Source organism: Pimephales promelas, chromosome 9 (assembly GCF_988280905.1).
Source record: "Pimephales promelas chromosome 9, fPimPro1.hap1.1, whole genome shotgun sequence".
Taxonomy (NCBI): domain Eukaryota; kingdom Metazoa; phylum Chordata; class Actinopteri; order Cypriniformes; family Leuciscidae; genus Pimephales; species Pimephales promelas.
The window spans coordinates 27,371,548-27,398,175 of record NC_142777.1 but is presented as its reverse complement, the minus strand read 5'-3'; the positions used below and the strand labels follow the sequence as shown (position 1 = coordinate 27,398,175).

The 26,628-nt window shown below is 40.1% G+C and overlaps 1 protein-coding gene across 4 annotated transcripts in view; it reads left to right on the top strand.

Moving 5' to 3' along the window:
• elf1 (E74 like ETS transcription factor 1) overlaps nt 1–11,255 on the top strand; it is a 41,744-nt gene extending 30,489 nt beyond the window's left edge. For all 4 annotated transcript variants that reach the window (XM_039655189.2, XM_089134937.1, XM_039655188.2 and 1 more), the window contains 7 exons: nt 4,275–4,443; nt 5,926–6,033; nt 6,213–6,374; nt 6,583–6,666; nt 7,263–7,455; nt 7,551–7,892; nt 8,534–11,255. In XM_039655189.2, coding sequence (XP_039511123.2) covers nt 4,275–4,443; nt 5,926–6,033; nt 6,213–6,374; nt 6,583–6,666; nt 7,263–7,455; nt 7,551–7,892; nt 8,534–9,332 — 1,857 coding nt within the window. In that variant the 3' untranslated portion in view covers nt 9,333–11,255. The remainder of the gene's footprint in view (nt 1–4,274; nt 4,444–5,925; nt 6,034–6,212; nt 6,375–6,582; nt 6,667–7,262; nt 7,456–7,550; nt 7,893–8,533) is intronic.
• The last annotated feature ends 15,373 nt before the right edge of the window (nt 11,256–26,628 follow it).

Sequence of the window (26,628 nt, the reverse complement as noted above, 5' to 3'; positions counted from 1 at the left end):
AGTCATGGTTTCCACAAAATTAGCAGCAGAACTATTTTCCACAACAAATTGCTTGAACACCATATCATCATATTAGAAGGATTTCTATAGGATCATGGTGAGCATAAAATGTTTTTGAATGGTAGTGCATGTCATAGACACATTATTAATAGTGGAATTTCTTCAATAAACTGTAGTTTGGCTGCCAGTGGTTCTTGTGCTGCAAAGAACATTTTTAACAAGTACACACACTAGCTGTTTTGCATCAACAGTCTATAAAATCACCTGCTCTATGACAGAGCCAGGCTTACATTACTTCTCTTAGCCACATCATACATGTCCTATTGCTGTGATGACGTGACGTTACACCGATTTAGAGGTCAGTGGACAATTGCTTAGTACTGAAAACCTGGTTAGTGGAGGTTAATCATCAAAGAACCTAACCTGTCTGCAACATTGCAAGTGAGGGTCTTATTCTGTATTCTATCAGTGGGTTAGCAGCATCACCACCGACATCAGGTAAAGCAGAAGAGAGTGGAACTGCAAAACAAGGCGCATGTTATCAGGTTTATGCACGCAGTAGGAACACAGAACTCAACTATTCAAATGACTGATCTTTATCTGATGTTTCCCTTTTAGAAATGTGGTTGATAATTAAAAAAAAAAAGAGGATGTTAGAGGTTTATGGTAGTCCGTTTTCAACAAAAAAAAAAAGTAGAGAAGCTTTACTTTTTTTTTTTTTTGTAGCAATGTGCAATATTAAGACATTTACTTAAAAAAGGCTGAATTAACATTTAAATCTTATATTTATCCACGCAGACCGGTTCAATTTAAATCATAACCTGGTCTAATGACAAAAGCACTTAATGCAAGACATTTTTTCATTTTAACAGACATGCTCTGCTTTTTTGCATTTACCTGTTTAGCAGAATGAGAGAGGCTATGTAAACCGATCACCAACATCTTTTGCATAATCCTGATATCTGATGTCTGTAGTTCCAAGGTATGGTAGGACACAAGGCAGCGACTGAACGAAGTCTTGTTAAAATTCTTCTCTACTGATGGCCAGCGCATACAGAAATCTATAATTTAGCTGGTGTACTCTAACATTAAAACATACTTACTGGGGTCAGTAAGATTTTTTTTAAAGAAATAAATACTTTAGTTCAGTAAGGACTCTTTAAATTGATCAAAAGTTGTAGTAAAGACAATTAAAATCTTGCAAAATATTTCTATTTTACATAGACGCTCTTCTTTTAAACTTTCGATTCACCGAAGAATCCTGAATTTTCTTTTTTTATCAGTTTCCACAAAAATGTTGAGCAGCACAACTGTTTTCAACATTGATGGTAATAAGAAATATTTCTTGAGCACCAAATTAGCATATTCGAATGATTTCTATGGATCATGTGACACTGAAAACTGGTGTAGTTATGTTGCTGAAAATTCAGCTGTGACATCACAGGAATATGTATTAAAATAGAAAACATCCACCCATTAGCCTGTCCATCCATCCAGGCATCTGCACAGATGGCTTGTAAATATTAAACAATTCTAAAATTTCGCAATATTTGTGTTTTATTGAATTTTTCATCAGTTTTAATGTAGCCTTTTACAGACCCCAAACTTTTGGACAGTATAGTGTATATCCAGATTAAACAGTAGCTCAATTCAAGTGTTCAATTTAGCAATTGCTAAATTCTATTATGCACCCTCAAAATGATTTCGCCATTGAATCTGTTTATAGTAGTTTGGAGTTTGTGTTACACTACTGAATTAATTATTTTGGCCTTGAATTGAGATTTGGAAAGCCAAACCCATTGAGTCTCTGAGGGAAATGCCATAACAACAGCAAATAGTCCAAGCATGATGGAACAATAACAGAAAATCCTGCCAAAGGAAGATGTAAGATGGCTTATGTGTTTCACAATATTGTTTCCAAAGAGACGATTTTTTTCAAGCATTCCTGCAGTACTGTATTACATTAGTCAGTTATTGTTAAATGTGTTTGTTTGTGCATGCGTGTATGTGATTAATTTCTTTGGCCAGGAACAAGCAAAAACATTTATGTCTTTGTATGTTGTTCCTGTTTTGATCATCTTCATACAATTGCACAACTGGAAAGGTTAAAATTTGCGTTCTACTGCCACCTAGTGGTCACATGACACAACAGTTATACATTCATGCATTCCTAGTGAATAATAAAAAAGAAAGAACAGAATAAATCCTGAAATGTAGTCCCTGTGGAAAAGCAATCACTTGTCATTAATTTTGTTCCTAAACCTCTGGGGCTGATATCAGTAATGTTTCAGTTAATTAATCTTTTTTTCTTGTTTTTATTTATATATCACATTCATATTAGCGTGAAAGATAAAATTAAACTCAAAAATACAAACTAAAAAATAAAGACTGAAGATAAAGAATAAAGATAAATTATATCCAAATTTTGCTTGACCGCTAAATAAATGCTGTCGCGCCATCTAGCTGTCTACCGTCTACTATAGGCTATAACGCACAGCTGGACATGATTTTATGAATTTGTGATTTAATAAATAAACTAAAGCAAGATAAATATAGTTTACTCATAAAACACAACAAAAAAACCCCCAAAGCTTAGCTTCAATAATTCTTTAAATAGGCCAACTTTAAACTAATGCAGACAGTCGCACGACAGCTTGCATGACTGAATAGAAATGTGTTTATTTCTTAAAATACGTTAATACGATGATTATTGTTGTGTAGGCTAACTGACACAAACTGAAAATTGCATTTCTAACGAATCAGTGGACTTAATAAATTAATTGCATGGTTTGTCAAGACTAAATAATACTAATAGATTAAAATATTACAAAAATATATTTTTTACATATTTCAGGCATATGTCAAGACATATATCATTATCAAGTCATTATCTGCCACACTGCATGTGTCCAAAACAGTAATTAATATATATATATATTTAAAAATATATTAAAATATATTAAATCATTAACTATAAAAAAATAATAATAATAATTCCACATGAGTTGAATCCGCAATATGACTGTCATGTTTACATTATAAAGTGAAACGCAATTTAAATCATCTTTGAAAGCAACGGGATCCTGGTGTTTGCAACCACAATGAGCATTTGCATAATTTAAGCGGCACCTCTTACAAGTGTCAAAATAAAGGTCTCCAGACTTCGATCAGACTGTAGTTTCTCTTGAATTATTCCCGTTCAATGTCAATGTTCACTTATTATTCTGACATGTTTGGCATAGTTTGCATCCCCTGCCGAAGGCCTAATGAGAGCTGCTAGCCGGCTAATGAGATTCGGTTGGACACACACCACACGCACACACACACACACACGTCTGGTTTTCTATCTTTGTGAGGACTCTCCATAGATGTAATGGTTTTTATACTGTACACACTGTACATTTTATCCATCACAGGAAGCATTCTGCATTTTTACATTTAAAATAAATAAATAAATAAAATCTGTATGATTTATAAGTGTGTTTACCCAGTCACAGAGTCCCCCTAAGTTTGTGTGCATTCAGGTTTAAGTCTCCACCGGGATAGAAAAACATGTACACACATGCACACTCACGCACACACGTCACTCACGCAGCGATGCTATCTTCAGCTCCAGGTTTCCCTGGAAATGGATTGTGTTTTTTTTTTTCTCCTTCACATTGATTTTACTATAACAAGCCTGACTCGTCTAGACTACCTAAAAGAATAAGCAAAACTGGCAGAATAAAGACATCTTTTATTAAGTATGTTGGTATTTTAGCAGTGGGGGTGAGTAATGGTCTCTTGTGGCTTGAGTCCAGTACCAACCATTTCCTCTTTTCCTTTAATCTTATCTCCACCCTCACTCAGGAATGCTGGTGGAAATGAGGAACCCTGAAATGTTTTTGTTTTTGTTTTTTTGGCATGAAGCTCATTACTTTTGGAGCAAATGCCTAAAGAACTTTACTGGAACCATGATAGGTTTGTGCTTACATCACTTAATCATATGATTTCACATGGTTGTCTCTAGCCTTATTGTTATACTGACAACAGTATAGAGTCCAACCAAGTGACTGACCCAGCCCAGGTTTAAGCCATTATGAATGGGCCATTAACTTCTGCCTCTGTGAGTATGAGTAACCTGGACGCTTGTGGAAGCTTTCATCTGCAGGGAAGGGGCAAATTTATGTGTTTTAAAGCAGTTGTGGTTCACTTTACTGCCTTTCTGCTGAAAGCACTGCATGGTGGTTGATTTTAGATCAATGGTGCATTTATCTCTGTTTGTTCTCCCACAGCTGGACGACCCTTCGGTGTTCCCGGCGGTGATCGTGGAACAGGTGCCTGCTGCCGACCTCATGCAGGTGTACTCTGGACTCGAGGCAGATGAGGTGACTAATGGCATTATGGTGGATGCCATTCAGGATGTGGTGGAAGAGAACATCATGGGAGATGTAGGGCTGTCTGGTGAGTCCAATAAGTAATCACAATTATAGATCCCAGTAAAAAAAATCCCAGTATTCCTCACACCCGAAGCAGTCCACAACACGATTTTTTTTATGTTTTTGAAAGTCTTTGAAATCTCTTTTACTCACCAGGGCTGCATTTATTTAAATAAAATGCAGTAAAAACAGTTACATTGTAAAATATTATTACAATATAAGATAACTGTTTTCTATTTGAATATATTTTAAAATGTATTGTTTCCCTGAGATGGCAAAGCTGAATTTTCAGTGGTCATTGTTTCTTTATATATATATATATATATATATATATATATAAAGACTGGAACAATATATATATATATATATATATATATATATATATATATATATATATATATATTATCAATGTCGAAAACATTTGTGCTGCTTAAGGGATAGTTCTCCCAAAAATGAAAATTAAGTCATTAATTACTCACCCCCATGCTGTACCAACCCCGTAATACCTTTGTTCGTCTTCGGAACACAAATGAAGATATTTTTGATTAAATTTGAGAGGTGGATCACTGCTACATAGGCTGCCTAAGGGATCGAAACTTGACGGCCCAGAAAGTCATTGAAGAAAATGTTTAAATATTCCAGTTCAAGAGATTTCCATGACACATGTGCGAAAATTGAACTGAAGTAGTTGAAGACAGATCGCAATTCTCACGCATGCGTCGTGGAAATCTCTTGAACTCTCGTCTCAGGCCTACAAGGAAGAAAAGCAGTAGTCGAATAGAGTCGTTATTTTTGTTTGTTTTTCGCACAAAAAGTATTCGTGTCTCTTGATAAACTTAGTGTAGTCACATGAAATATTTAAACATTTTCTTCATTGACTTTCTGGGCTGTCAAGTTTCAATCCCTTAGGCCTAGGGTGCCTATGTGGTAGTGATACAACTCTCAAATTTAATCAAAAATATCTTCATTTTTGTTCCGAAGATGAATGAATGTCTTATGGGGTTGGTACAGCATGGGGGTGAGTAATTAATGACTTAATTTTCATTTTTGGGTGAACTAACCCTTTAATACAGGTATTGTTGTGGAAACCATGATACAATTTTGTCAGAATTCTTTGATGAAAGTTAAAAAGAACAGTATGTTTTTGAAATAAAAATCTTTCGAAGCATTTATGTCCCTTTTGATACGTTTTATGCATCCTTGCTGAAAGTATTCATAGCATTCATTTATTTTACAAATCTTTCTGTCAACAGACTTTTGAACTATGTAGTGTGTTCTTATGTAATATATATATTGTCACTTAACTCGCAATAAATAAACAAAAACTTATTACACCTTCCTTTGTGACTATATAGAAAAACATCAAAACCATAATGGACAGCGTGACAAATCACCTTTATCTGTTTGTTCTTTAAATATCCAGGAAAACTACTCTGAAACACTTTTAAGTGAAATAGCGAAAGCCAAAGTTAATGTTTGTCAAGTGATGTAAATGTTTTATCCACAGTAGAGACCTCCGTCTCAGGCGGAGAGGACAACATGGAGACCATCGAGGCGGCTGAGGCCCTGCTGAACATGGAATCTCCAAATAACATCCTGGACGAGAAACGCATGAGTATGTGATGATGACTCACTGTCAGTTTACATGGTCCTTTTTTATTTTTTTATAAATGAGTATGGGAAGACCTCTTAAGGTCACTTGGTACACACACTGATACTGTTTCTCATTTCAGTTCTGTCTTTGAATGTTTAAGCAAACAAGCATTCTAATACTTGACCTCTGCCCTTCTGTAGTTCACACATATGGGACTATGCTGGAATCAGACCTGACCTACATTTCCCTGCGTCCAGAGCAGCTCTCAAACGGCTGCATGGATTGTCCCCTGGATGAGGAGACGTCCTCTATGGACGAGATCCCTCAAAAGAACCTTTCCAAGCCTGTCAGGAAAACCAAAGGTACCACAATCCTCCAGTAGAAGGCAGTGTACACCCTTTTTTGCGGCCTTATATTAAAAACTGAAGATGGGACCAAAGAATGAAAGATAGTTCAAAAAACAACCAAATACATCTGATTCTTTTTTTCTCATTATTTTTAAATGGTTGACTTATATTTAGTTGATCTGATGGTCTGGGAGGTAATTATTTTCTTGCAATCATCCTGCAGTGCGCAAACCAAGACCAGTGCGGCCCTGTTCTCCCATCACCAATCCAACTCTCCCGCTTAAGAAGAAGAGCAAAGAGGGCAAAGGTAGGCATGATCTCTGATCACCGCTTGGTAGTAAAAGAGAAAAGGTCGAGGCCATCGCTTTTCTCTCTCCTGAATGCATCACGAGTCGCTCTTACTGCCAGAGAGAGGCAGTGTTGCGGCTGCTTAATTGATGAGGTGCTCTCAAAGTGCTTCGTTTGTGAGGGAACTAAAAGTGATAGCAAGCTGGAGGGCACATCGATGCTGTCCTGATAGAGGCCACTTATGCATGCGCCCCATTCCCAGCTCAGAGAGGAGGCTGGCCGCATACATATACATCACCTTGACACGCCGGCCTGTTCTCTCTATGGCTCTCGCACTGTTTTTAACCACTTCTGGCCAAAGCACATGACAAACAAGAATAATCTAGTGCCAGGCCCCTCTAATTAATTTCCAGCCCAGCGTAAGGCTACCATGAAGGGAGAATTGATTTATTAAGGTTGTGAGAAAGAATACAATAATTGCACCTCTGCCAGTTCTGCTGGTTAAATAAGACCTGTGGATTCACATGTGAAATATGAAAGTTGTTAAAGCTTTTTTTATAAGTGTAAACTTTTAATGAGTCATCAGAGAAATATAGAAGACCCTTATTCTTGTAGGTAACACTATCTACCTGTGGGAGTTCCTCCTGGCCTTGCTGCAAGACAAAAACACCTGTCCCAAATACATCAAATGGACGCAGAGGGAGAAAGGCATTTTTAAGCTGGTGGACTCCAAGGCCGTCTCCAAGTTGTGGGGCAAGCACAAAAACAAGCCTGATATGAACTACGAAACCATGGGCAGAGCGCTCAGGTGAGCCAATGGTTACAAACACTTCACCCAAAGAGACCAATCATGCCAGAGGAATTGCTTTTCCTGACCTCCTGCTTCCTCTTGCTCTTTTTCAGGTACTATTACCAGAGGGGTATTCTGGCCAAGGTTGAAGGACAGAGGCTTGTTTACCAGTTTAAGGAGATGCCCTCAGATCTGGTTATTATTGATGAGGATGATAGCCAAGGGGACGACGGCAGCTCTGGCTATGGAGGGCACAGGTCTGCTTCTCACGGACGGGCAGTAGGCCGCGGTTCTTCGCGTGCGCAGGGGAAGAGTGCGCAGTTGAAGTCCTTGAAACGAGAGATGAGTCCCGGTCTGAACAGCAATGGAAAACAAGCAGAACAGATGCTGCAGACGGTCCATGTTCTGCAGCCAAATCAAGGGGCTGCTGTCCCAGCACCTACACACTCCTTAAGGTGAGTTTGTGTGTGTGTACAAATTCATGAACAGACAACCTCACACAAGTGAAAGTTAAAAAACAACAACTATTATGCACAGTATTTTCCTAAATCTAAAACGTTGCCTTGTTATTTTTGCTGCCTACATAGGTTCCTACCTTCTTAGGAAACAGCATCTAAACCAAAATGTACATAAGTGATCATTTGTAACACTTTTCCTAGATGGCAACATGAATTACAGAGCCTTGTACATGACATGCAGGGGGGAAAAAACAAGATATATTGAAAACAAGTTAAGAATTTGTTCTCTCATTTTAGTTAAATCATGTTGCCATTTAACTAATTAGTACTGTATATTGTGACCACGTTTTAACTAAAATGAAGTATTAGTAGCCTACGTGGTTATCGTGGTTTTCCTAAATTAAAACGAGAGAATGAATTAGTAAAGCAAAGCCAGAATTTATCTAAAATGACAAACTAAAGATGTGTGGCCTCAAAATATAGTTCTTTTTTTTTTCATATTTCATGTTAATTTCATGTCATGTTAATTAAGTTTCATTTATAGCTGCTATATTGAGCATTACACTTTCTCAATTTAGTAATCTATAATAATAAAGTGTTCTTTCTTTGCAACCCCATGCCCCCCCTCTCTCTCTCAGGACTATAAATATGCCAGGGTCAGTTCCCATGGTCCTCACATCAGGAGCTCACGGAGAAGGTTCAGTCACCCTGCAGACCCTTCCGCTGTCCTCTGTTCTGGCCAATGGGGATTCCTCCACTCATACCTCACCGCCTCGGGTCATTCTCCACACTGTGCCTTCTTCCAGCCCCGGGGGTAAAGATGTGCTCACCATCCAGACCGCCTCTCTGACGACAGACAGCATTCAGCACCAGCAGCTCCTCATGTCCACTCTGAGCTCATCCGGTGGAGGGGTCACCACATCACAGCAAGCCGGGTCTCTTAACGGCATCACCCGCTTGGTCACCCTCAATGCCAACGGGCAGCCCGTAGTGGCCCAGCAGCCCGGAACAGTCATCGCCACTGTCTTGAAGCCCAGTGAACTTCAAAACCTGCAGGTGAAGGAGGAGATCCTAGACCCACATTACCTCCAATCTCTGGTCAACAGCAACCCTAGCCTGGCCTCATTCTGCAAAGAGGAGTTCGAGGATGGAGTGCCGGAGCTGAGCTACAGAACTGTGATCATCAACAGTGCAGGACAGGAACTGGGCCAGACCCTCAACGGACACTCAGACATGAGCTCGCAGCTGGCCAGCAGCCCCAGTGAAGGCCTCACCCCTGTGGAGGAGCTGGAAGTGAGGGGACAAGTGGCCCTGCATCCAGAACCTGAGGACAAAGAGCTGTCGGAGGTCTCTCAAGGTCTGCAGGAACTGCCCGTCACCATGCAGATAGCCTCCTCCCACTTCATCCAGGTAAAAGCGGAACCGGCTGAGACCTAAATTATCGGCCAGGGGAAGGAGCGGAATGTGGACACAATCAACCAACAAATGAGAAGAAAAAAAACAATACAGGATTTTTTTCAGTGGAGCAGATGATTTGTAATTTATTGCTCTTGATTGTTTAGAATGGGCGTTCACCCCGAGGACTTGTTTACTCAGTTATTGTGATATTGTGCCTAAATTTGAACCTTAAGGGATACCGATCATGATGTCATGATGAAAGCTCTTTGGTTTACTCTCCGTCACCTCCAAACTCCCAACAGGAGAGAAGCCATTCTCCAACCAGGGATATTCCCACCGTATGTGCCAGTCGAGATGTTTCTGTCTCTTCTCGTCTCCACAGACAAATCCAAATACTTGATCCAACAGAGGGACCAAAGGAAGAGTTGGTGGGAAGCCAAAATGAAACCAACAACACACCATTGACTTTAGGATTAAAATGCACACTCGCAGTTGCTTGGGACATACAAGATGGAGACTATTTTTTTGTTTTTTTCGTATGTAGCCATCTCAGTGGACTTCAAAAGGATGCCTATTGGAATAAGACTGAAAGAGTGCCTAGGTGGTTAATGCTTTGTTGTGGATGTGATGTTTTGAAGGGGAAGATTGTATGATTCGCTCTGTTTTTAATACAGAATTATGACATTATCTCACCCCCTTCATACCGGCAGAACAGACGAGGTTATTTTTTTCACAAAAATTTAATGGAAATGGGCATTGTCTGTCCAAGGAGACGGATCTAGTAGACCTTGTTTGTATATAGTATCAGACTAAAGAATATAGGGCCGAATTCCAAAATCATCTGCTTAAGTATTTCCCCATTATAATCTTGTTCATATGAAATGGCACACAGTATATATAAATATACATATATATATATATATATATATATACACACACACATATATATAAAAATACAACTGAGATTCAATTTATGGCCACAAATTTATTTATTTTCTAAATTTCTAAATTCTGTGTAAAAAGTCTTTTTTAAACAAATGCAAATATGAGGGAAAATATGCAGTATGTAGGGCTAACCCATAAGAATCCAGTATGTGTGCTTATTGCGAGCTGTATTTTTCCAATTTAAAGCATTCCATGTAATCTTGCAAACCTTTCATATTTTATCTATTTTTCAATATAAGGGTATCCGAACGTAGCTTTATGAGATTGAGCTATCATGCTGTTCTTATTCACTGTGATGTGTTTAAAGCCATTTTTACAGAGCATACGTGCTATAAATGCGATGTCCTTTGGTTTTCTGCCTTTACGCTGTCATACTTTTACCCTGTATGAACCACATATCGTTCGACTGATGCCTTAAATGTCTGTTTTTCAGATCACAGATTGTCTCAGACAAAGCTGGTGTGGTCTGTGACATTTTAGGTCGATTTTTAAAATGTATTTATTTGTAGCAGGTGTAGTCCGTGGCCTCCATTCTTTCTTCACCTCATTTATATCCAATGAATCCAGAGCAGAGTCTCTTAATAGCAGCTGCTCCACAAGTAAATCTCCAATAAATTTGTGCTAAATTGGAAGAAGTGACTGAAGTTGTTGAGGACCGGGCTCCCTGAAGGCAAGACGCTGATCTTAGGAATCAGGCCTGTGCCTCTAATTCTGTTTGACTAACACCAGAGTTCTGGTGCTGCTCTGACAATCGTGGCTACAGCTTGTATTATGCAAGATTACGTCAATAAGACAATCGGTCTTCAGATTTGGTCTTGTTTACCATAGGCTTTACGCTTTGTAGTTTTGGGGTAAAGGTATGCCAGCCAGTGCTCTCCCTGTAATTTCAGCTTGCCTTTTCTTGGGGCTTTCCTATTTTTCCAATTGTCTTTTAGTATACTAGATTTTGTTTTTCTAAAAAAAAAAAAAAAGAGAACCAAAAGAGAATAAATATAATAAAAACCAATTTTGCCTTAATATAAACGTGTGATCTGTTACCTTTTTGCTGTGGAAATTTAATCTCAAGATCACAGATTGACTCGGGTACTGGTTAAGCAACACAAAGCCCATAAGGCAGATACTCTCATTGTTCCAACATAATAAAACAAGTATACCTCCCGGCGCATCTCCTCAAGCGTTACTTCTGTTAACGTGAATTAACAGAGGTCAGATACACTCCCAGGTATCTCGCACATTTTGCTATGAAACGAGGCTGCTATGGGGAGCTCTGTTTCCAGCCATATGTGCTCTTATTCAGCTTGTCTGCTCCTTCTGGAGATTACAGAGCGACGCGGCTACTTCGGCAAGGACGGTGTGAATGCAATCTGTTAACTACAGTACAGGAAGCAAAGCGCCTACGAATTATTGGCATGTGAAGCTAAACGATGCCTTTGTTTGAGTGGGTGAAAAGAATTAGTGTTTTACATGAAAAAAAAAATTGTCATAAAAAATTTCTGTTCCTGATTCCATTTCAAACTCTAAAAATTCTCTACAGGTCTATGGCATGGATTGCATATTAGACTCCATTGCTTTTATGGTGCCTTGCCCTTTTTAGAGCTTGACAGCCAGTGGTCATTATGAACTATCATGTAGAAAAGAGCTGCTTGGAGAAGTTTGAACAAAATTGTCAAGTTATTTAAATTATGGAATTTGTTTAACATATCCACACTATCCACCACAATTAACATTTTTTTTTTCTGCTGTCTTGTGGACAAATATTTTGGAACAACTAACACTGGCTGCAAGAGAACACAAAACGGTTTCACTCCCTCAGCTCTTTGTGTGCCGGACTTTCTGTGAGGAAAGAAATGGTTGTTAGTTTGATTACTTGGTGGCATGGGTTTGGGGAGGCTTTCTGTGATCTTATTCTGTGAGGTGTGTGTGTGTGTGTGTGTGCGCACACGGCAATGTGTGTCTGCTGATGGAGCCATCTGGCAGGTGGTACATGCTGAAGCTCTTACCCCCAAGTCTGCTCCAGATTACCCAGCACTCTGAACCCTACAGGCAACACTGAACCATAAAACAATAACATACAGAAAAACACAATATCAAAGCTGTTAAATGTAACTGTAGTATGGACGGAGCAAAATGGCAACCGAAAGTGGTTGTTAAAAGCATTTGCAGAGCGTTAACGTGTCCTGTGAAAATGGGAAGATATTTTATCACACCACTACAAATGTTACTTGAATTGGAGATAATATGCTTAGAGCTATGAACTTTTCCATTTCCAATGTAAAGTCTTTAGGTTTCAATTCAAATAAAGAGGGAGGGGTGACCAAATTATTTAGTACAGCGAAATTGTCTAAGGTTGGGTATTTTTAAAGGCAATTTATATATAGGAGGTTTTCATAATGGGGCCGTGTCTATAACCTATATTATATCTATAGCATTTTAAGTGTTAATTATCAAACCATTGTTTTGGTTAACCCCCTCTTTTTAGCCTTTTAGGTGCTGTAACTGGTCATCATTTCAGGTTTTTCACCGTTTCATTCCCCTTTTTGCAGATCACATTAGTGCGACAAATACATTTTAAAGTAAAATAATGCTTTTTTTATTCCCTCAGTTCATAACGTAATAACTGGATGTATAATAATAATTATCCAAGAATAAAAAAATGTTGTTTAACATAAAGATGAAGTACTGCATGTTATGCTATACAGGAAACACATGTAGCTGTTTGACATGTCATGTCGACTCCCCTTGGTAGTCATGCAGCATTAAAAAAAGACTAAACAGGATAGCTTGCAGTGATCGGTATTTCACTTCTGAATACCATAGCCTACATGATCTATGACTAATCATAAGCTTCTCAACCAAAATATCCTTGTATAACAAAAAAAAAAAGAAGATTGAAATTAAAGCTGAATTTCTAGACAGCTGTGGTTCACCAGTGTCAAACCACGTCTTTACATCAACACAGCTGCACAAAATCAGCTCAAGGAACAATCTATTTTTAAATCAAGACGACAAGTAGCTGGGGGCCAATGACATGCTTGAAGAGAGCGAGTGTTTATTGCATCACAGTGTCTCTAGTGAGGAGTGGTGGGACGGCTGAGGGATGGCGGTCATTAGAAATGTGCCTCCAGTCAGGGGCTGCGCTAAGATTACTCACACACCAGGATAATGCCACACACACACACACAAACTAAACAATGCTTTCGTTCTGTTGCTGAACTAAAACTAATGACATCCACTCCAATTTGCGTCCATTGTTCATCACTTTATATTTAGCCTACATCAGTTTTTTTTTTTTAAGCAGCAGTCTCTCAGCTGGAATTTATAGAAGCTAAAAGTAATACAGCTATTAAACTTCTCAACCTACATCCCTCAACTGCCTGAATTTATACAATTGAAGAGTTCAGATGCAAAAGCCTTTAAATGCCATTTGAAATTTCCTTCTTTAATGACCATTTTTATCAAGCTTGTATATTTAAGTTCAGTAATTTCACTTAAATGACAATTAATAGGTAATCTTCATTGCCATTTAAGCGAAATTACTGAACTTAAATATACAAGCTTGATAAAAATGATCATTTTAGAAGAAAATTTCAAATGGCACTTAGAGGCTTTTGCATCTGAACTCTTCAATTCTTCCATTGGCAACTGAAACATTAACCATTGATTTTATATTTCCCAGGTCATAACCATATGGTTTGGCTGATTAGTATGGCCCCATTAGCATGGTTGTAGCTATCTTATGTGACTGAAAAACAGACCTTCCTCCATTGATGGCAATTCAGAAATATCTGGATATTCTTTTTTAATTAAATGTATGTAAAGATAGTAGCCTAACTCTTTTGCAGTCTACTATTGATGTGACATACAAACACCTAAAGGATTATTAGGGACACCATACTAAAGTGTTTGACCCCCTTTTGCCTCAGAACTGCCTTAATTTTACGTGGCATTTATTCAACAAGATGCTGAAAACATTCTTTAGAAATTGGCCCGTATGGATAGGATAGCATCTTGCAGTTGATGGAGATTTGTGGGATGTGTCACGGGGGAGGCCGGACGCCGGATGACCGGCCGTCCCCACCCCCCCCCGACACACGTACCACCGCGAGGAGCCAACACCACAGAGGACACGGAGGCCAAATCAGTTAGAGAAAATCACAGAGTCTTTATTGAATAAATTAAGTTAAAACGGCCTCCAGCCAGCTGAAGGAAGGTGAAGTTTCAGCCGTATAGCTGGCTCTCTCAAAACTCAGGTAGGCAGAGCAGGTGAGGGTTCACAGCTGGACTGGTTCTCTCGAATTCACAGCAGAACAGTTTCTCTTTTCACAGGATTCCAATGGACGGAGAAGAGTACGGAATCCACAGCAAAGCTGGCCCTCTTCTCAGGACCCAGGCCAACAGAAGACAGGTGAGGATTCCACAGCATAACTGGTTCTCTCAGATTCACAGCAAAGCTGGCCCTCTTCTCAGGACCCAGGCCAACAGAAGACAGGTGAGGATTCAACAGCATAACTGGTTCTCTCAGATTTACGGCAAAGCTGGCCCTCTTCTCAGGACCCAGGCCGACAGAAGACAGGTGAGGATTCAACAGCATAACTGGTTCTCTCAGATTCACAGCAAAGCTGGCCCTCTTCTCAGGACTCAGGCCGACAGAAGACAGGTGAGGATTCAACAGCATAACTGGTTCTCTCAGATTCACAGCAAAGCTGGCCCTCTTCTCAGGACTCAGGCCGACAGAAGACAGGTGAGGATTCAACAGCATAACTGGTTCTCTCAGATTCACAGCAAAGCTGGCCCTCTTCTCAGGACCCAGGCCGACAGAAGACAGGTGAGGATTCAACAGCAAAGCTGGCCGTCTTCACAGGGCTCAGGCAGACAGAGAGTACAGATGAGAATTTAACAGTGTAACTGGTTCTACTCACAGGATCCAGCAGAACATGGAGGAGTAAGGATTCAACAGCAAAGCTGGCTCTCTTCACAGGGTTCAGGCAGACAGAGAGATAAAGATGAGGGTTCAACAGCATAACTGGTGCTACTCACAGAGTCCAGATGAACATGGAGGAGTAAGGATTCAACAGCGAAGCTGGCTCTCTTCACAGGGCTCAGGCAGACAGAGAGATAAAGATGAGGGTTCAACAGCATAACTGGTGCTACTCACAGAGTCCAGATGAACATGGAGGAGTAAGGATTCAACAGCATAACTGGTTCTCTTCACAAGGCTCAGGCAGACAGAGAGATAAAGATGAGGGTTCAACAGCATAACTGGCGCTACTCACAGAGTCCAGATGGACGGGGAGGAGTGAGGATTCGACAACGAAGCTGACTCATGCAGGCAGAGAGTGGCAATTCAACAGCAGACTGGACTTCACAATCCTACGTAGAGATTAAAGAGGAGAAAAGAAGAATTTCACCACTAGATGACTTCCTCCATCCAATGAGATGCGGGCGATATATCCACAGCCAGAACCGTTTCCCCGATGTCACTGCATTACACTTCCACTCGTGTTTAACTGTAATTCACACAAATCGGCACACGTGATTTAATGAACAACACTGCAAAGTCTTGTCACTCACAAACTAGGGCGTAGACAGGGGATCTGGTCCACTGCACAGCACTACAATCTCTTGGACTTCTTCCAATAAAGCGTGGGACATTCAAACTTCCTCCAAAAAGACAGATTTACACCTCGTGAAGTCTCATCACATCCTCCAAACAGATTTCTCGTATCACAGTCCAAACATCAACAGCACTTATCTCTTATCCACCACGGTTCTTCTCTTCTCCTTCTCCTTCCTCTCCCTCCTCCTTTCATCCTTTCATCCTGTGTTGTCCATCCTTTCATCCTTTCATCCTGTGTTGTTCATCCTTTCATCCTGTGTTGTCCATCCTTTCCTCCTCTTCCTCTTCCTGCTGTCAGTCCTCCTCTGCTCTCCCCTCTGCTGTGTTGAAGATGAGATATCCTTTTATCCTTCCCAACTGACAACGTGTCCCAATCGCGATCGCGATAGTCTTGTCCCGCACCTGTTTTGAATTAACTAATAATTCTCCGTCTCCGCTCTGAGTTTTCCGGAACTAGAGTCTTCCGGGTCCCACACCGGAAATCCCTCCCCTCAGAAACTCGGCCATGATAAAAGGTTCCGCCTGCCTTTTTTTTTTTTTTTTTGTCACCCCGGTGACATCCCCCCCTGCCATTCGGGACTAGTCCCTAGGACCGGGAACTTCAGCCCACTCGCCGTATCGCTGGGGTGGTCTCTCCTCTTCATCGGCCCCCGTATCGCTGGGGTGGTCTCTCCTCTTCATCGGCCCCCGTATCGCTGGGGTGGTCTCTCCTCTTCATCGGCCCCCGTGAACCTGTGGCTGCTTCAACTCGCGGTGGCAAACCCTGCCGACTACGCCACTATTGTCACGGGGGAGGCCGGACGCCGGATGACCGGCCGTCCCCACCCCCCCCCGACACACGTACCACCGCGAGGAGCCAACACCACAGAGGACACGGAGGCCAAATCAGTTAGAGAAAATCACAGAGTCTTTATTGAATAAATTAAGTTAAAACGGCCTCCAGCCAGCTGAAGGAAGGTGAAGTTTCAGCCGTATAGCTGGCTCTCTCAAAACTCAGGTAGGCAGAGCAGGTGAGGGTTCACAGCTGGACTGGTTCTCTCGAATTCACAGCAGAACAGTTTCTCTTTTCACAGGATTCCAATGGACGGAGAAGAGTACGGAATCCACAGCAAAGCTGGCCCTCTTCTCAGGACCCAGGCCAACAGAAGACAGGTGAGGATTCCACAGCATAACTGGTTCTCTCAGATTCACAGCAAAGCTGGCCCTCTTCTCAGGACCCAGGCCAACAGAAGACAGGTGAGGATTCAACAGCATAACTGGTTCTCTCAGATTTACGGCAAAGCTGGCCCTCTTCTCAGGACCCAGGCCGACAGAAGACAGGTGAGGATTCAACAGCATAACTGGTTCTCTCAGATTCACAGCAAAGCTGGCCCTCTTCTCAGGACTCAGGCCGACAGAAGACAGGTGAGGATTCAACAGCATAACTGGTTCTCTCAGATTCACAGCAAAGCTGGCCCTCTTCTCAGGACTCAGGCCGACAGAAGACAGGTGAGGATTCAACAGCATAACTGGTTCTCTCAGATTCACAGCAAAGCTGGCCCTCTTCTCAGGACCCAGGCCGACAGAAGACAGGTGAGGATTCAACAGCAAAGCTGGCCGTCTTCACAGGGCTCAGGCAGACAGAGAGTACAGATGAGAATTTAACAGTGTAACTGGTTCTACTCACAGGATCCAGCAGAACATGGAGGAGTAAGGATTCAACAGCAAAGCTGGCTCTCTTCACAGGGTTCAGGCAGACAGAGAGATAAAGATGAGGGTTCAACAGCATAACTGGTGCTACTCACAGAGTCCAGATGAACATGGAGGAGTAAGGATTCAACAGCGAAGCTGGCTCTCTTCACAGGGCTCAGGCAGACAGAGAGATAAAGATGAGGGTTCAACAGCATAACTGGTGCTACTCACAGAGTCCAGATGAACATGGAGGAGTAAGGATTCAACAGCATAACTGGTTCTCTTCACAAGGCTCAGGCAGACAGAGAGATAAAGATGAGGGTTCAACAGCATAACTGGCGCTACTCACAGAGTCCAGATGGACGGGGAGGAGTGAGGATTCGACAACGAAGCTGACTCATGCAGGCAGAGAGTGGCAATTCAACAGCAGACTGGACTTCACAATCCTACGTAGAGATTAAAGAGGAGAAAAGAAGAATTTCACCACTAGATGACTTCCTCCATCCAATGAGATGCGGGCGATATATCCACAGCCAGAACCGTTTCCCCGATGTCACTGCATTACACTTCCACTCGTGTTTAACTGTAATTCACACAAATCGGCACACGTGATTTAATGAACAACACTGCAAAGTCTTGTCACTCACAAACTAGGGCGTAGACAGGGGATCTGGTCCACTGCACAGCACTACAATCTCTTGGACTTCTTCCAATAAAGCGTGGGACATTCAAACTTCCTCCAAAAAGACAGATTTACACCTCGTGAAGTCTCATCACATCCTCCAAACAGATTTCTCGTATCACAGTCCAAACATCAACAGCACTTATCTCTTATCCACCACGGTTCTTCTCTTCTCCTTCTCCTTCCTCTCCCTCCTCCTTTCATCCTTTCATCCTGTGTTGTCCATCCTTTCATCCTTTCATCCTGTGTTGTTCATCCTTTCATCCTGTGTTGTCCATCCTTTCCTCCTCTTCCTCTTCCTGCTGTCAGTCCTCCTCTGCTCTCCCCTCTGCTGTGTTGAAGATGAGATATCCTTTTATCCTTCCCAACTGACAACGTGTCCCAATCGCGATCGCGATAGTCTTGTCCCGCACCTGTTTTGAATTAACTAATAATTCTCCGTCTCCGCTCTGAGTTTTCCGGAACTAGAGTCTTCCGGGTCCCACACCGGAAATCCCTCCCCTCAGAAACTCGGCCATGATAAAAGGTTCCGCCTGCCTTTTTTTTTTTTTTTTTGTCACCCCGGTGACAGATGCACATCTAAGGCACAAAGCTTTTGGATTGAGATCTGGTGACTGTGTAGACCATTTTAGTGCAGTGATCTCATTGTTATGAGAAACCAATTTGAAATGATTCGAGCTTTGTGACATGGTGCCTTATCCTGCTGAAAGGAAGCCATCAGAGGATGAGTACATGGTGGCCATAAAGGGATGGACATGGTCAGGAACAATGCTTGGGTAGGCCCTGGCATTTAAATGATGCCCAATTGGCACTGAGGGGCCTAGTGTGCCAAGAAAACATCCCTGACACCATTACACCACCACCACCAGCCTGCACAGTGGTAACAAGGATGGATCCATGTTCTCATTCTGTTTACGCCAAATTTTGACTCTAGCATCTGAATGTCTCAACAGAAATTGCGACTCATCAGACCAGGCAACATTTTTCCAGTCTTCAACTGTCCAATTTTGGTGAGCTCTTTGAAATTATAGACTCGTTTTCCTTTTGTAGTGGAGATGAGTGGTACCCGGTGGGGTCTTCTGCTGTTGTAGCCCATCCGCCTCAAGTTTGTGCATGTTGTGGCTTTACAAATGCTTTGCTGCATAAGTGATTATTATAGTCAATGTTGCACTTCTATCAGCTTGAATCAGTCGGCACATTCTCCTTTGACCTCTAGCAACAGCAAGGCATTTTCACCTGCAGGACTGGATGTTTGTTCCCTTTTCACACCATTCTTTGTAAACCCTAGAAATGGTTGTGCGTGAAAATCCGAGTAACTGAGCAGATTGTGAAATACTCAGACCAGCCCGTCTGGCACCAACAACCATGCCATGCTCAAAATTGCTTAAATCACCTTTCTTTCCCATTCTGACATTCAGTTTGGAGTTCAGAAGATTGTCTTGACCAGGACCACACCCCTAAATGCATTGAAGCAACTGCCATGTGATTGGTTGATAAGATAATTGAACAGGTGTTCCTAATAATCCTTTAGGTGCTATAGGCCTATACATTCATCCATACAAACAAGCACAGCCTAAATGACTGAATATTTTAATATAATTATAAATTTAGTAATCCTATTTAATATAATTACTGTTTTCTATTAAACATTCGTCACTAAATCTTCGTTACTAAATCTAAAATCTTATTCGTTACTAAAACGTACTAAACCAAAACACATGATTAAATAATTACAATGCAGTATTCATAATTTTCTATAGGATAGACAGTCTGATTATTTTATTTTTTATGTTTTTGCCACTCAGATAATGACACCACAGACATGAAATGTTGAGTTTTACTGGGTTTTACCACAATCAAACTGTTGGTGATTAGGCTATTCAAATGGAGTGGAAAAGCTCAAGTTAGGCTAAAGGTAGGTTATAAATGAACTACACCACTGTCCCACGTTGCCATTACTAAGCTAATCAGACAACTCTTTACATTTTTATCTAAAAAGTTAGAAAAGTTTGTAAAAGCACAATTTGCATAACAAGGCTTTAAAAGTGGACTGAGTTTACCTTTTCGGCCTGATGACGTTTAATGACTAAACAGCCTCGCATTTAGCCACTAGTTATAAACCACCTTTTTCAAGACACACAACAGCTTAAAAAATCACGAGTGGGGTAATACTGATGTATTTTATGCCGTAGAATAAAATGTGTCCGAATCGTGAGAAACCAACGAGAAAACGTGAAAGTGCCTTTATGCCCAGCTGCACTACTTCCTGAACTTCAGCCAGCTCCTTGTTTCCTGTCTGCCATTATTGGTCAAATTGATTAATTCAGGTGTGCTTGACCTCAGTAGTCATGGCAACAATAATCAGACACACCTGAATTAATCAATTTGGCCAATAATAGCAGACAGGAAACAAGGAGCTGGCTGAAGTTCAGGAAGTAGTGCAGCTAGGCATAAAGCCAATTGATTGTGAGCGTCATCTTCTCAGATCTCGCACATGCGTTGTGGCACTCTGGTGAACTCACATCAGAGCTAGGCCCACACAGAATGAATAGTTGAATAAAGTTGTTATTTTTGGGGATTTGGGTTAAAAGTATTCTCGTCACTTGATAAACATATGGTTGAGCCACTGTAGACACTAGGACTATTTTAACGATGTCTTTACTAACTTTTCTGGGCCGGCAGATGCAATTATCTAGCAGTCTATCAAGTGAGCCAGCTCTCAGATTTAATCAAACATATCTTCATTTCTGTTCCAAAGATGAACGAAAGTCTTACAGAATGACATGGGTGAGTAATTATACTGACAGAATTTTCACTTTAGGGTGAACTAACCCTTTAAACTTTGCATTTTAAATGTGTGTGATGTCGGGTGACGTGACTTCTTGTTAACGTTTAGAGTATTTTCAAACAAAACTGAGGCTAGATAGACCCTCCCTCCTCCTCATCTACACTGACCCCCCCAAACCCCACCCCCAGGGCATTCTTGTCAGTTATAGAGGATTTTCACCGACATCACATTCTGGGCGGTAACCCGGATGAGCGGCTATTATGGAGGCACTCGGATGTAAACAACAACATGGATTGCATTATTTATGTATTACTGAACACATTGTTACACTAAAAAAAAAAAACACAGTAAAACCCATAGTAGGTACGAAATCTTATAGAGAAGAACTTCAAGCAGGAGAGCGCAATATTTTGACAAGCTAAATTTAATATGTGGTAAAGGTCCAAATGAGCTAACTTCTCTAGCCCGTACTGCAATTATTCCTTCTATTTCTTATCCTGAAATAGGCTATGTTCAGATTGTCATTCCAGAAAAGCACATTAAGCTAACTTACATCCATATGTGGTTTGAAATCCTATTCAAATACCTGGACATGTGCTTTAGTTTGAACGATCGGATTTCGGGGGGCGACTCTCACGCCACATAAAATGTAAACGTCAGTGGTTGTTAAAGGAGACATGCTGCAAGTAGCTGCCGATACAATGCTGTGTTATTGCAAAGTGCTGGACGAGCAGAAAAATATTATTTCTGAAACATATATTGAAACTGAAACAGACAAGAACGCGGAAAAAAAGCTGTAACGTTTTATAACAGCCCCTCTACAGTTCTGCAGCTCAATATGCAATATAGTCCAGCATGGCAGTGGCGTTGTAAAAATTAAATAAGAAAACATATCTATTACAAATGCAAACCCCTCCATCAGTGTCAATGTCAGTGCCTTATTGCCCGAGAGCTGCATGGACTCACAAATCAGATCTGAACAGTTGCTATAAACAGTGTGGACATCATTTTAGATCAGATTCCAATCGGATACAAAGATAATCGGATTTGGACTGACAGTGTGAATGTAGCCATTACATTAACATTTTAGCCATAGTCAAAGCTTCATTTACACATGTGGCTGATGAGCTGATGCTGTGCCTCTCTCAACCAAAAACACCTTCTTTCATCCGTTTTTTGTACTCTTCTCTTTAACTTTTGGCAGTCTATAGAATTTGAAAGATATTTTCCAGATGCGACTGATTAGCACGGACCAAAACTTGACCATTTTTCAGCAGAAATAATCAAATTTGCGAGTCTGTTCAGTTCAATGACATTGTTTATGTTCTGTGCCTCCAAATGCCCGGCTTCCGGATTGATGACACGACTGGAAGAGTTTGTTCTCTTAGTTGTACATTATATTAAGCTGATTTCTGGCTCCAACAACAAAAAAAGCAGTTAAAACTGTCAACATATGGTCCTTTTTTTTCTTTGTAATGGCCCTTATGCTTCCCCTGGCGAAACTGTTTTGTATTTGTTGTAATGTTATATTTCTGTATTGTAATGTATATTTTGTTAAGTTTTTTGTGATGTGATTTGTATTCTGTTTTTGCATTTAAAAAAAGAGGTTCTCTCGTATTATGTTAGCCAGCTTACGCTACGGGAAAGATTAATCTTTTCTGAGAAGATGAATCCAAAAAATTATCCTTTAATTTCTCTGGTTCAACTGCAGCAGACCATGTCGGGCTAGCTAGCAGCTCATTGGTTCGCTCAGGGAGAATTGCTAGCCTATGAGGGAACTCGGTTGAACTCGCAGCCAATGAGAAGCTGACACGCTCTCATTGTGCCAAAGCTTGCCAAAACGGCGTGGCCCGAGTCTATAAATAGTCGAGACAGGTAGTAGGAAGCGGATAGTTGTGTTTGCCAACTTTGCCGTATGTGACAAAAAAATAAATAAAAATGTTTGGGCCTAAAAGACGTGTGACATCGTTTAGAACACCTTTTATGCAGCGGCTGCTGACATGCACAAGAAGCAACTTTTTACAATTGTGCACGCGTGACATGCGAATTCGGCTTTTACTGTCTATGTATTCGGTATGTGTATATGGATATTGCTTTTGAAATAGTACCAGTGTAGATGAGGATCGTTTTCATTTTGAATTAAAACGCCATTTATGCAATAGTGTGAACGGGGCCAGTGCGACACTGTTTTCACGCCACACGTCCGATTTTCTCATCACACAGTGAAAACACGGAGCAAAGAGGACACTGACAACGCGCCTGGAGATAAGACAATTAAAGCAGGTTATTATTTTTTAACTAATACAAAAAGAGAAACTATAAGGCTGATGTGTAACATTTGTCAATTTTTTTTTTTAAATTGAAACAATAAATCTGGTTTTGACATTGTTACGTTGTCAGTAAATCACGCAATCTTGTTTGTCCCCTCCCAAAGATTTACCTTAATGTATAGGCTATGCTTTGAGCCAACTCGAGCAAATAATTTAAAACGTATGGTTCGGATCTTAGGCTACACCAGCCGGAAAACTTCCAGTAAGATGAAGAATCTCTTGTTTGCTAGACATTCTGTTAAGGCTATCACCCTGCCTACATAGATGTAACAGAAATTGTAATTCTCATGCGAAGTACGCCATCCAGTTCAATGGCAGACCGCAGTAGATTTGTGTAAAATATTATTTGGAACATATTTTAGTTGATTGTATTTTTCTTGCTCACTATAGGCTACTATAGCATCAACAGTGTTGGGTTTAACTAACTAAGTAATTAACTGTAATTTAATTACTTTCTCTTGAACATGTAAAGTAATGGATTAGCCTACTGCCCTACTCTTCATTTATCTGTAATTTAATTACAGTTACTTCTGATGTAATTCTTGAGGTAAATACTGTGTAGGCCTATCCGATCTCACAGCGTTAAATGCATTTTATGAGGTGTCTAAATCGTACGACGGCACTCGTACAAATTCGTATGAATTATTGTAAAATATGTATGGGAAAGTGTGAAATGTCATGAGATCAGACATAAAACAATAGTGGGTTTAACATCAAAATGTATTGTCTGATGTTAAAAAGTATGTTTTTATAATGTAACCTTATCCACCTTGGTCAGTTTAAAGATAATTCGTGCAATTTAGAGAGAGTAATTAGCTACAGTAATCTAATTACACTGTTCAAGAGGTAACTAATTAATTACTTTCTTAGAGTAACTGACCCAACACTGTATTATCTATTTGTTTATTTTAATCAAATTTAAATAGTTTAATTTAATTATTTATTTTTTATTTAAATGTTACAATTTATCCATTAATACCAATTAAACATATAATATTTATTATTGTATTAATTTATTTATGTCATTCATTTTAATTAATATTTTTCTTTTTCTTTTTTTTCTAAACATTTCCATAGTTCCTCTATAGCATTTACTTATGGACCCCATTTTGAAAACCCCTTTGCCCCAAGGCTCGATAATATAGTCGTATCCATATGGCACCACTGGAGGGCAGTAGTGTCACGCCACAGTAAAATACATTTAACAAGCAATTTGCTCTCTTTTCTTGTACATCGTGTACTCCTCTAAAGCAGAAAGTCTGCATGTAAAACACACACTACCTGCTCCACGTACACAAATCGGCGAGGTAAATCCTGAGAACTAAAACAAACAGCTTGGAGGTAAATAACAATGCACTTTTGATGTGCTAACAAAAGGAATTAATTCACATGCCTACCTGTGCAATCTGCAGTTATCCTGCCTCCTTAAGTCTTATACAGTCACTTTTGCTGCAGGCTCACTTTCTGCGTCTCTCGGCAATGAAATACAAGCAGCTCTGAGCTTTCACAAATGGAAATTGGCACTGTTAGGTTGTTTTAAATCTGAAATCGTTATACAAGACTCAGTATGGATCTCGGTATGCATAGCCTAATCTTTAGATAATTAAATTTCAAGTCATGAATCCTTCCTATAGGTAATTTTTACATAAATATACATCCGACATGTGTTGTCATGACGAAAATAAACAAACCAGCTCAGGTATGTCTGGAAATAGCAATGAAGGTGGATATGGCAAATCACACATTATGACAGCCGTGACATCATGACAACTTGGTTGAATTCTCAAATTAGTTAGTTTATCTGTACATCTATTTACTTTATTTTTACTCTAAGGAACATTTACAAATTCTTTTTTTGAGTAATATTAGTAAAAGAGTATGTGATGATACAGGGCAACTTTTTGAGCAATATTGCAGGGCAATCTTGCCGAGCGATTGTTGCTTGGAGACTTTCCCATTGAAAATGGGCAATACATTTCTATCTGGATAATTTAGATCGGACCTGGGCTCTGTGTCTCATCTGGTTGCCCGTTGACATTTCCTATCAACATTGCTCAAAAAGTTGCCTAGTGTATCTTCACCTTTACTCTTTGACTAGTATTGTTCTAAAGAGGAAATTATAATGTTGCTTAGAACATTCATATGTGAAGAAGAGGAAAAAAATGTCTCAAGACAAATTAAGATTTTTAAAACTAACATGTCTTTTTCTTCCTCACACAGAGCTATTGACTTCACAAGCCTTGGCATACGGTCACATGGATCACTTTTCATGGTTTCGTGGTGCTTTTGGTCTGTTTTGGAGATTGACAGCGCTGGTCCTCATCCACCATTAAGGTAAAGACAAAAGCAGCATTAGAAGTAAGTCATACATGTATTGAACGACTTGATGGTGTGCGTGTGCAAATAGATGTTGAATCATGGTCTAAAACTACACACTAAATTACTTTGAATTAATTACTGCCATTTTATTATACAGACACTCTTTCAAGGTCACTTCCTTTTGAATTGCATCAAGATAAGTGCTGGTGTCTCATATGAATTCAGGTATTGTGATAAAAGAAACAGGATCCAATATAATAAGCTTTCTATGGGGTATTTTGAGTTTGTGCTTTGATCATTTACCTCAGGCTTCTAGTGAATTAGATTCCATCTGTAGACGGAAAAAGTGTTTTGAGGAAAGATATGGCTGATGAAGATCACATTTAGACAACTGACCATGAAAGCGAACGAGATAAACATCGAGGTGAGTTTTAACTTCCTCCATCTTTGATTTGTGGCTTTGCGTGGTTGTTTGTCACAGATGTGGCATCTTTTGTTTCAAGATGAAAGCCCTGTGATTTGCTCTTTTGTTGTTTTCTTAGAAAAGCAGATGCATTTTGAATGCTTTCAGTGTACCAGCTTTTTTATGATGATTTAAAAATGTATACTGTGTCTGTTATTAGGTCTTGTATAGCTCAGTCATGTATTTAGACTTATTGGAGCTCAACTGGTAGAGCATGATGCTAACAATGTCAAGGTCATTGGGTTTGATTCTCAAAGAACACAAACAAAGAAATGTGAAAAAAAAATTGGAATAAAAGTCAGTGTCAGTGTAGCTCACTATAATTATCAGCATGTTGTATTTGCGTATTTCACAGTCTTTTTACATCTCTTAGCACGTTTATTTGCTGCAGTAAATTGGTAGCGGACACTGAAAGTTTTATTCAGATGGAAGTTGTTGGAAAAACACAAAGGAGCATTAGATTACATAAATGCAATTTATAGAGCACCCATTTGCTTGGATGAAAGAATTGATTGAAACA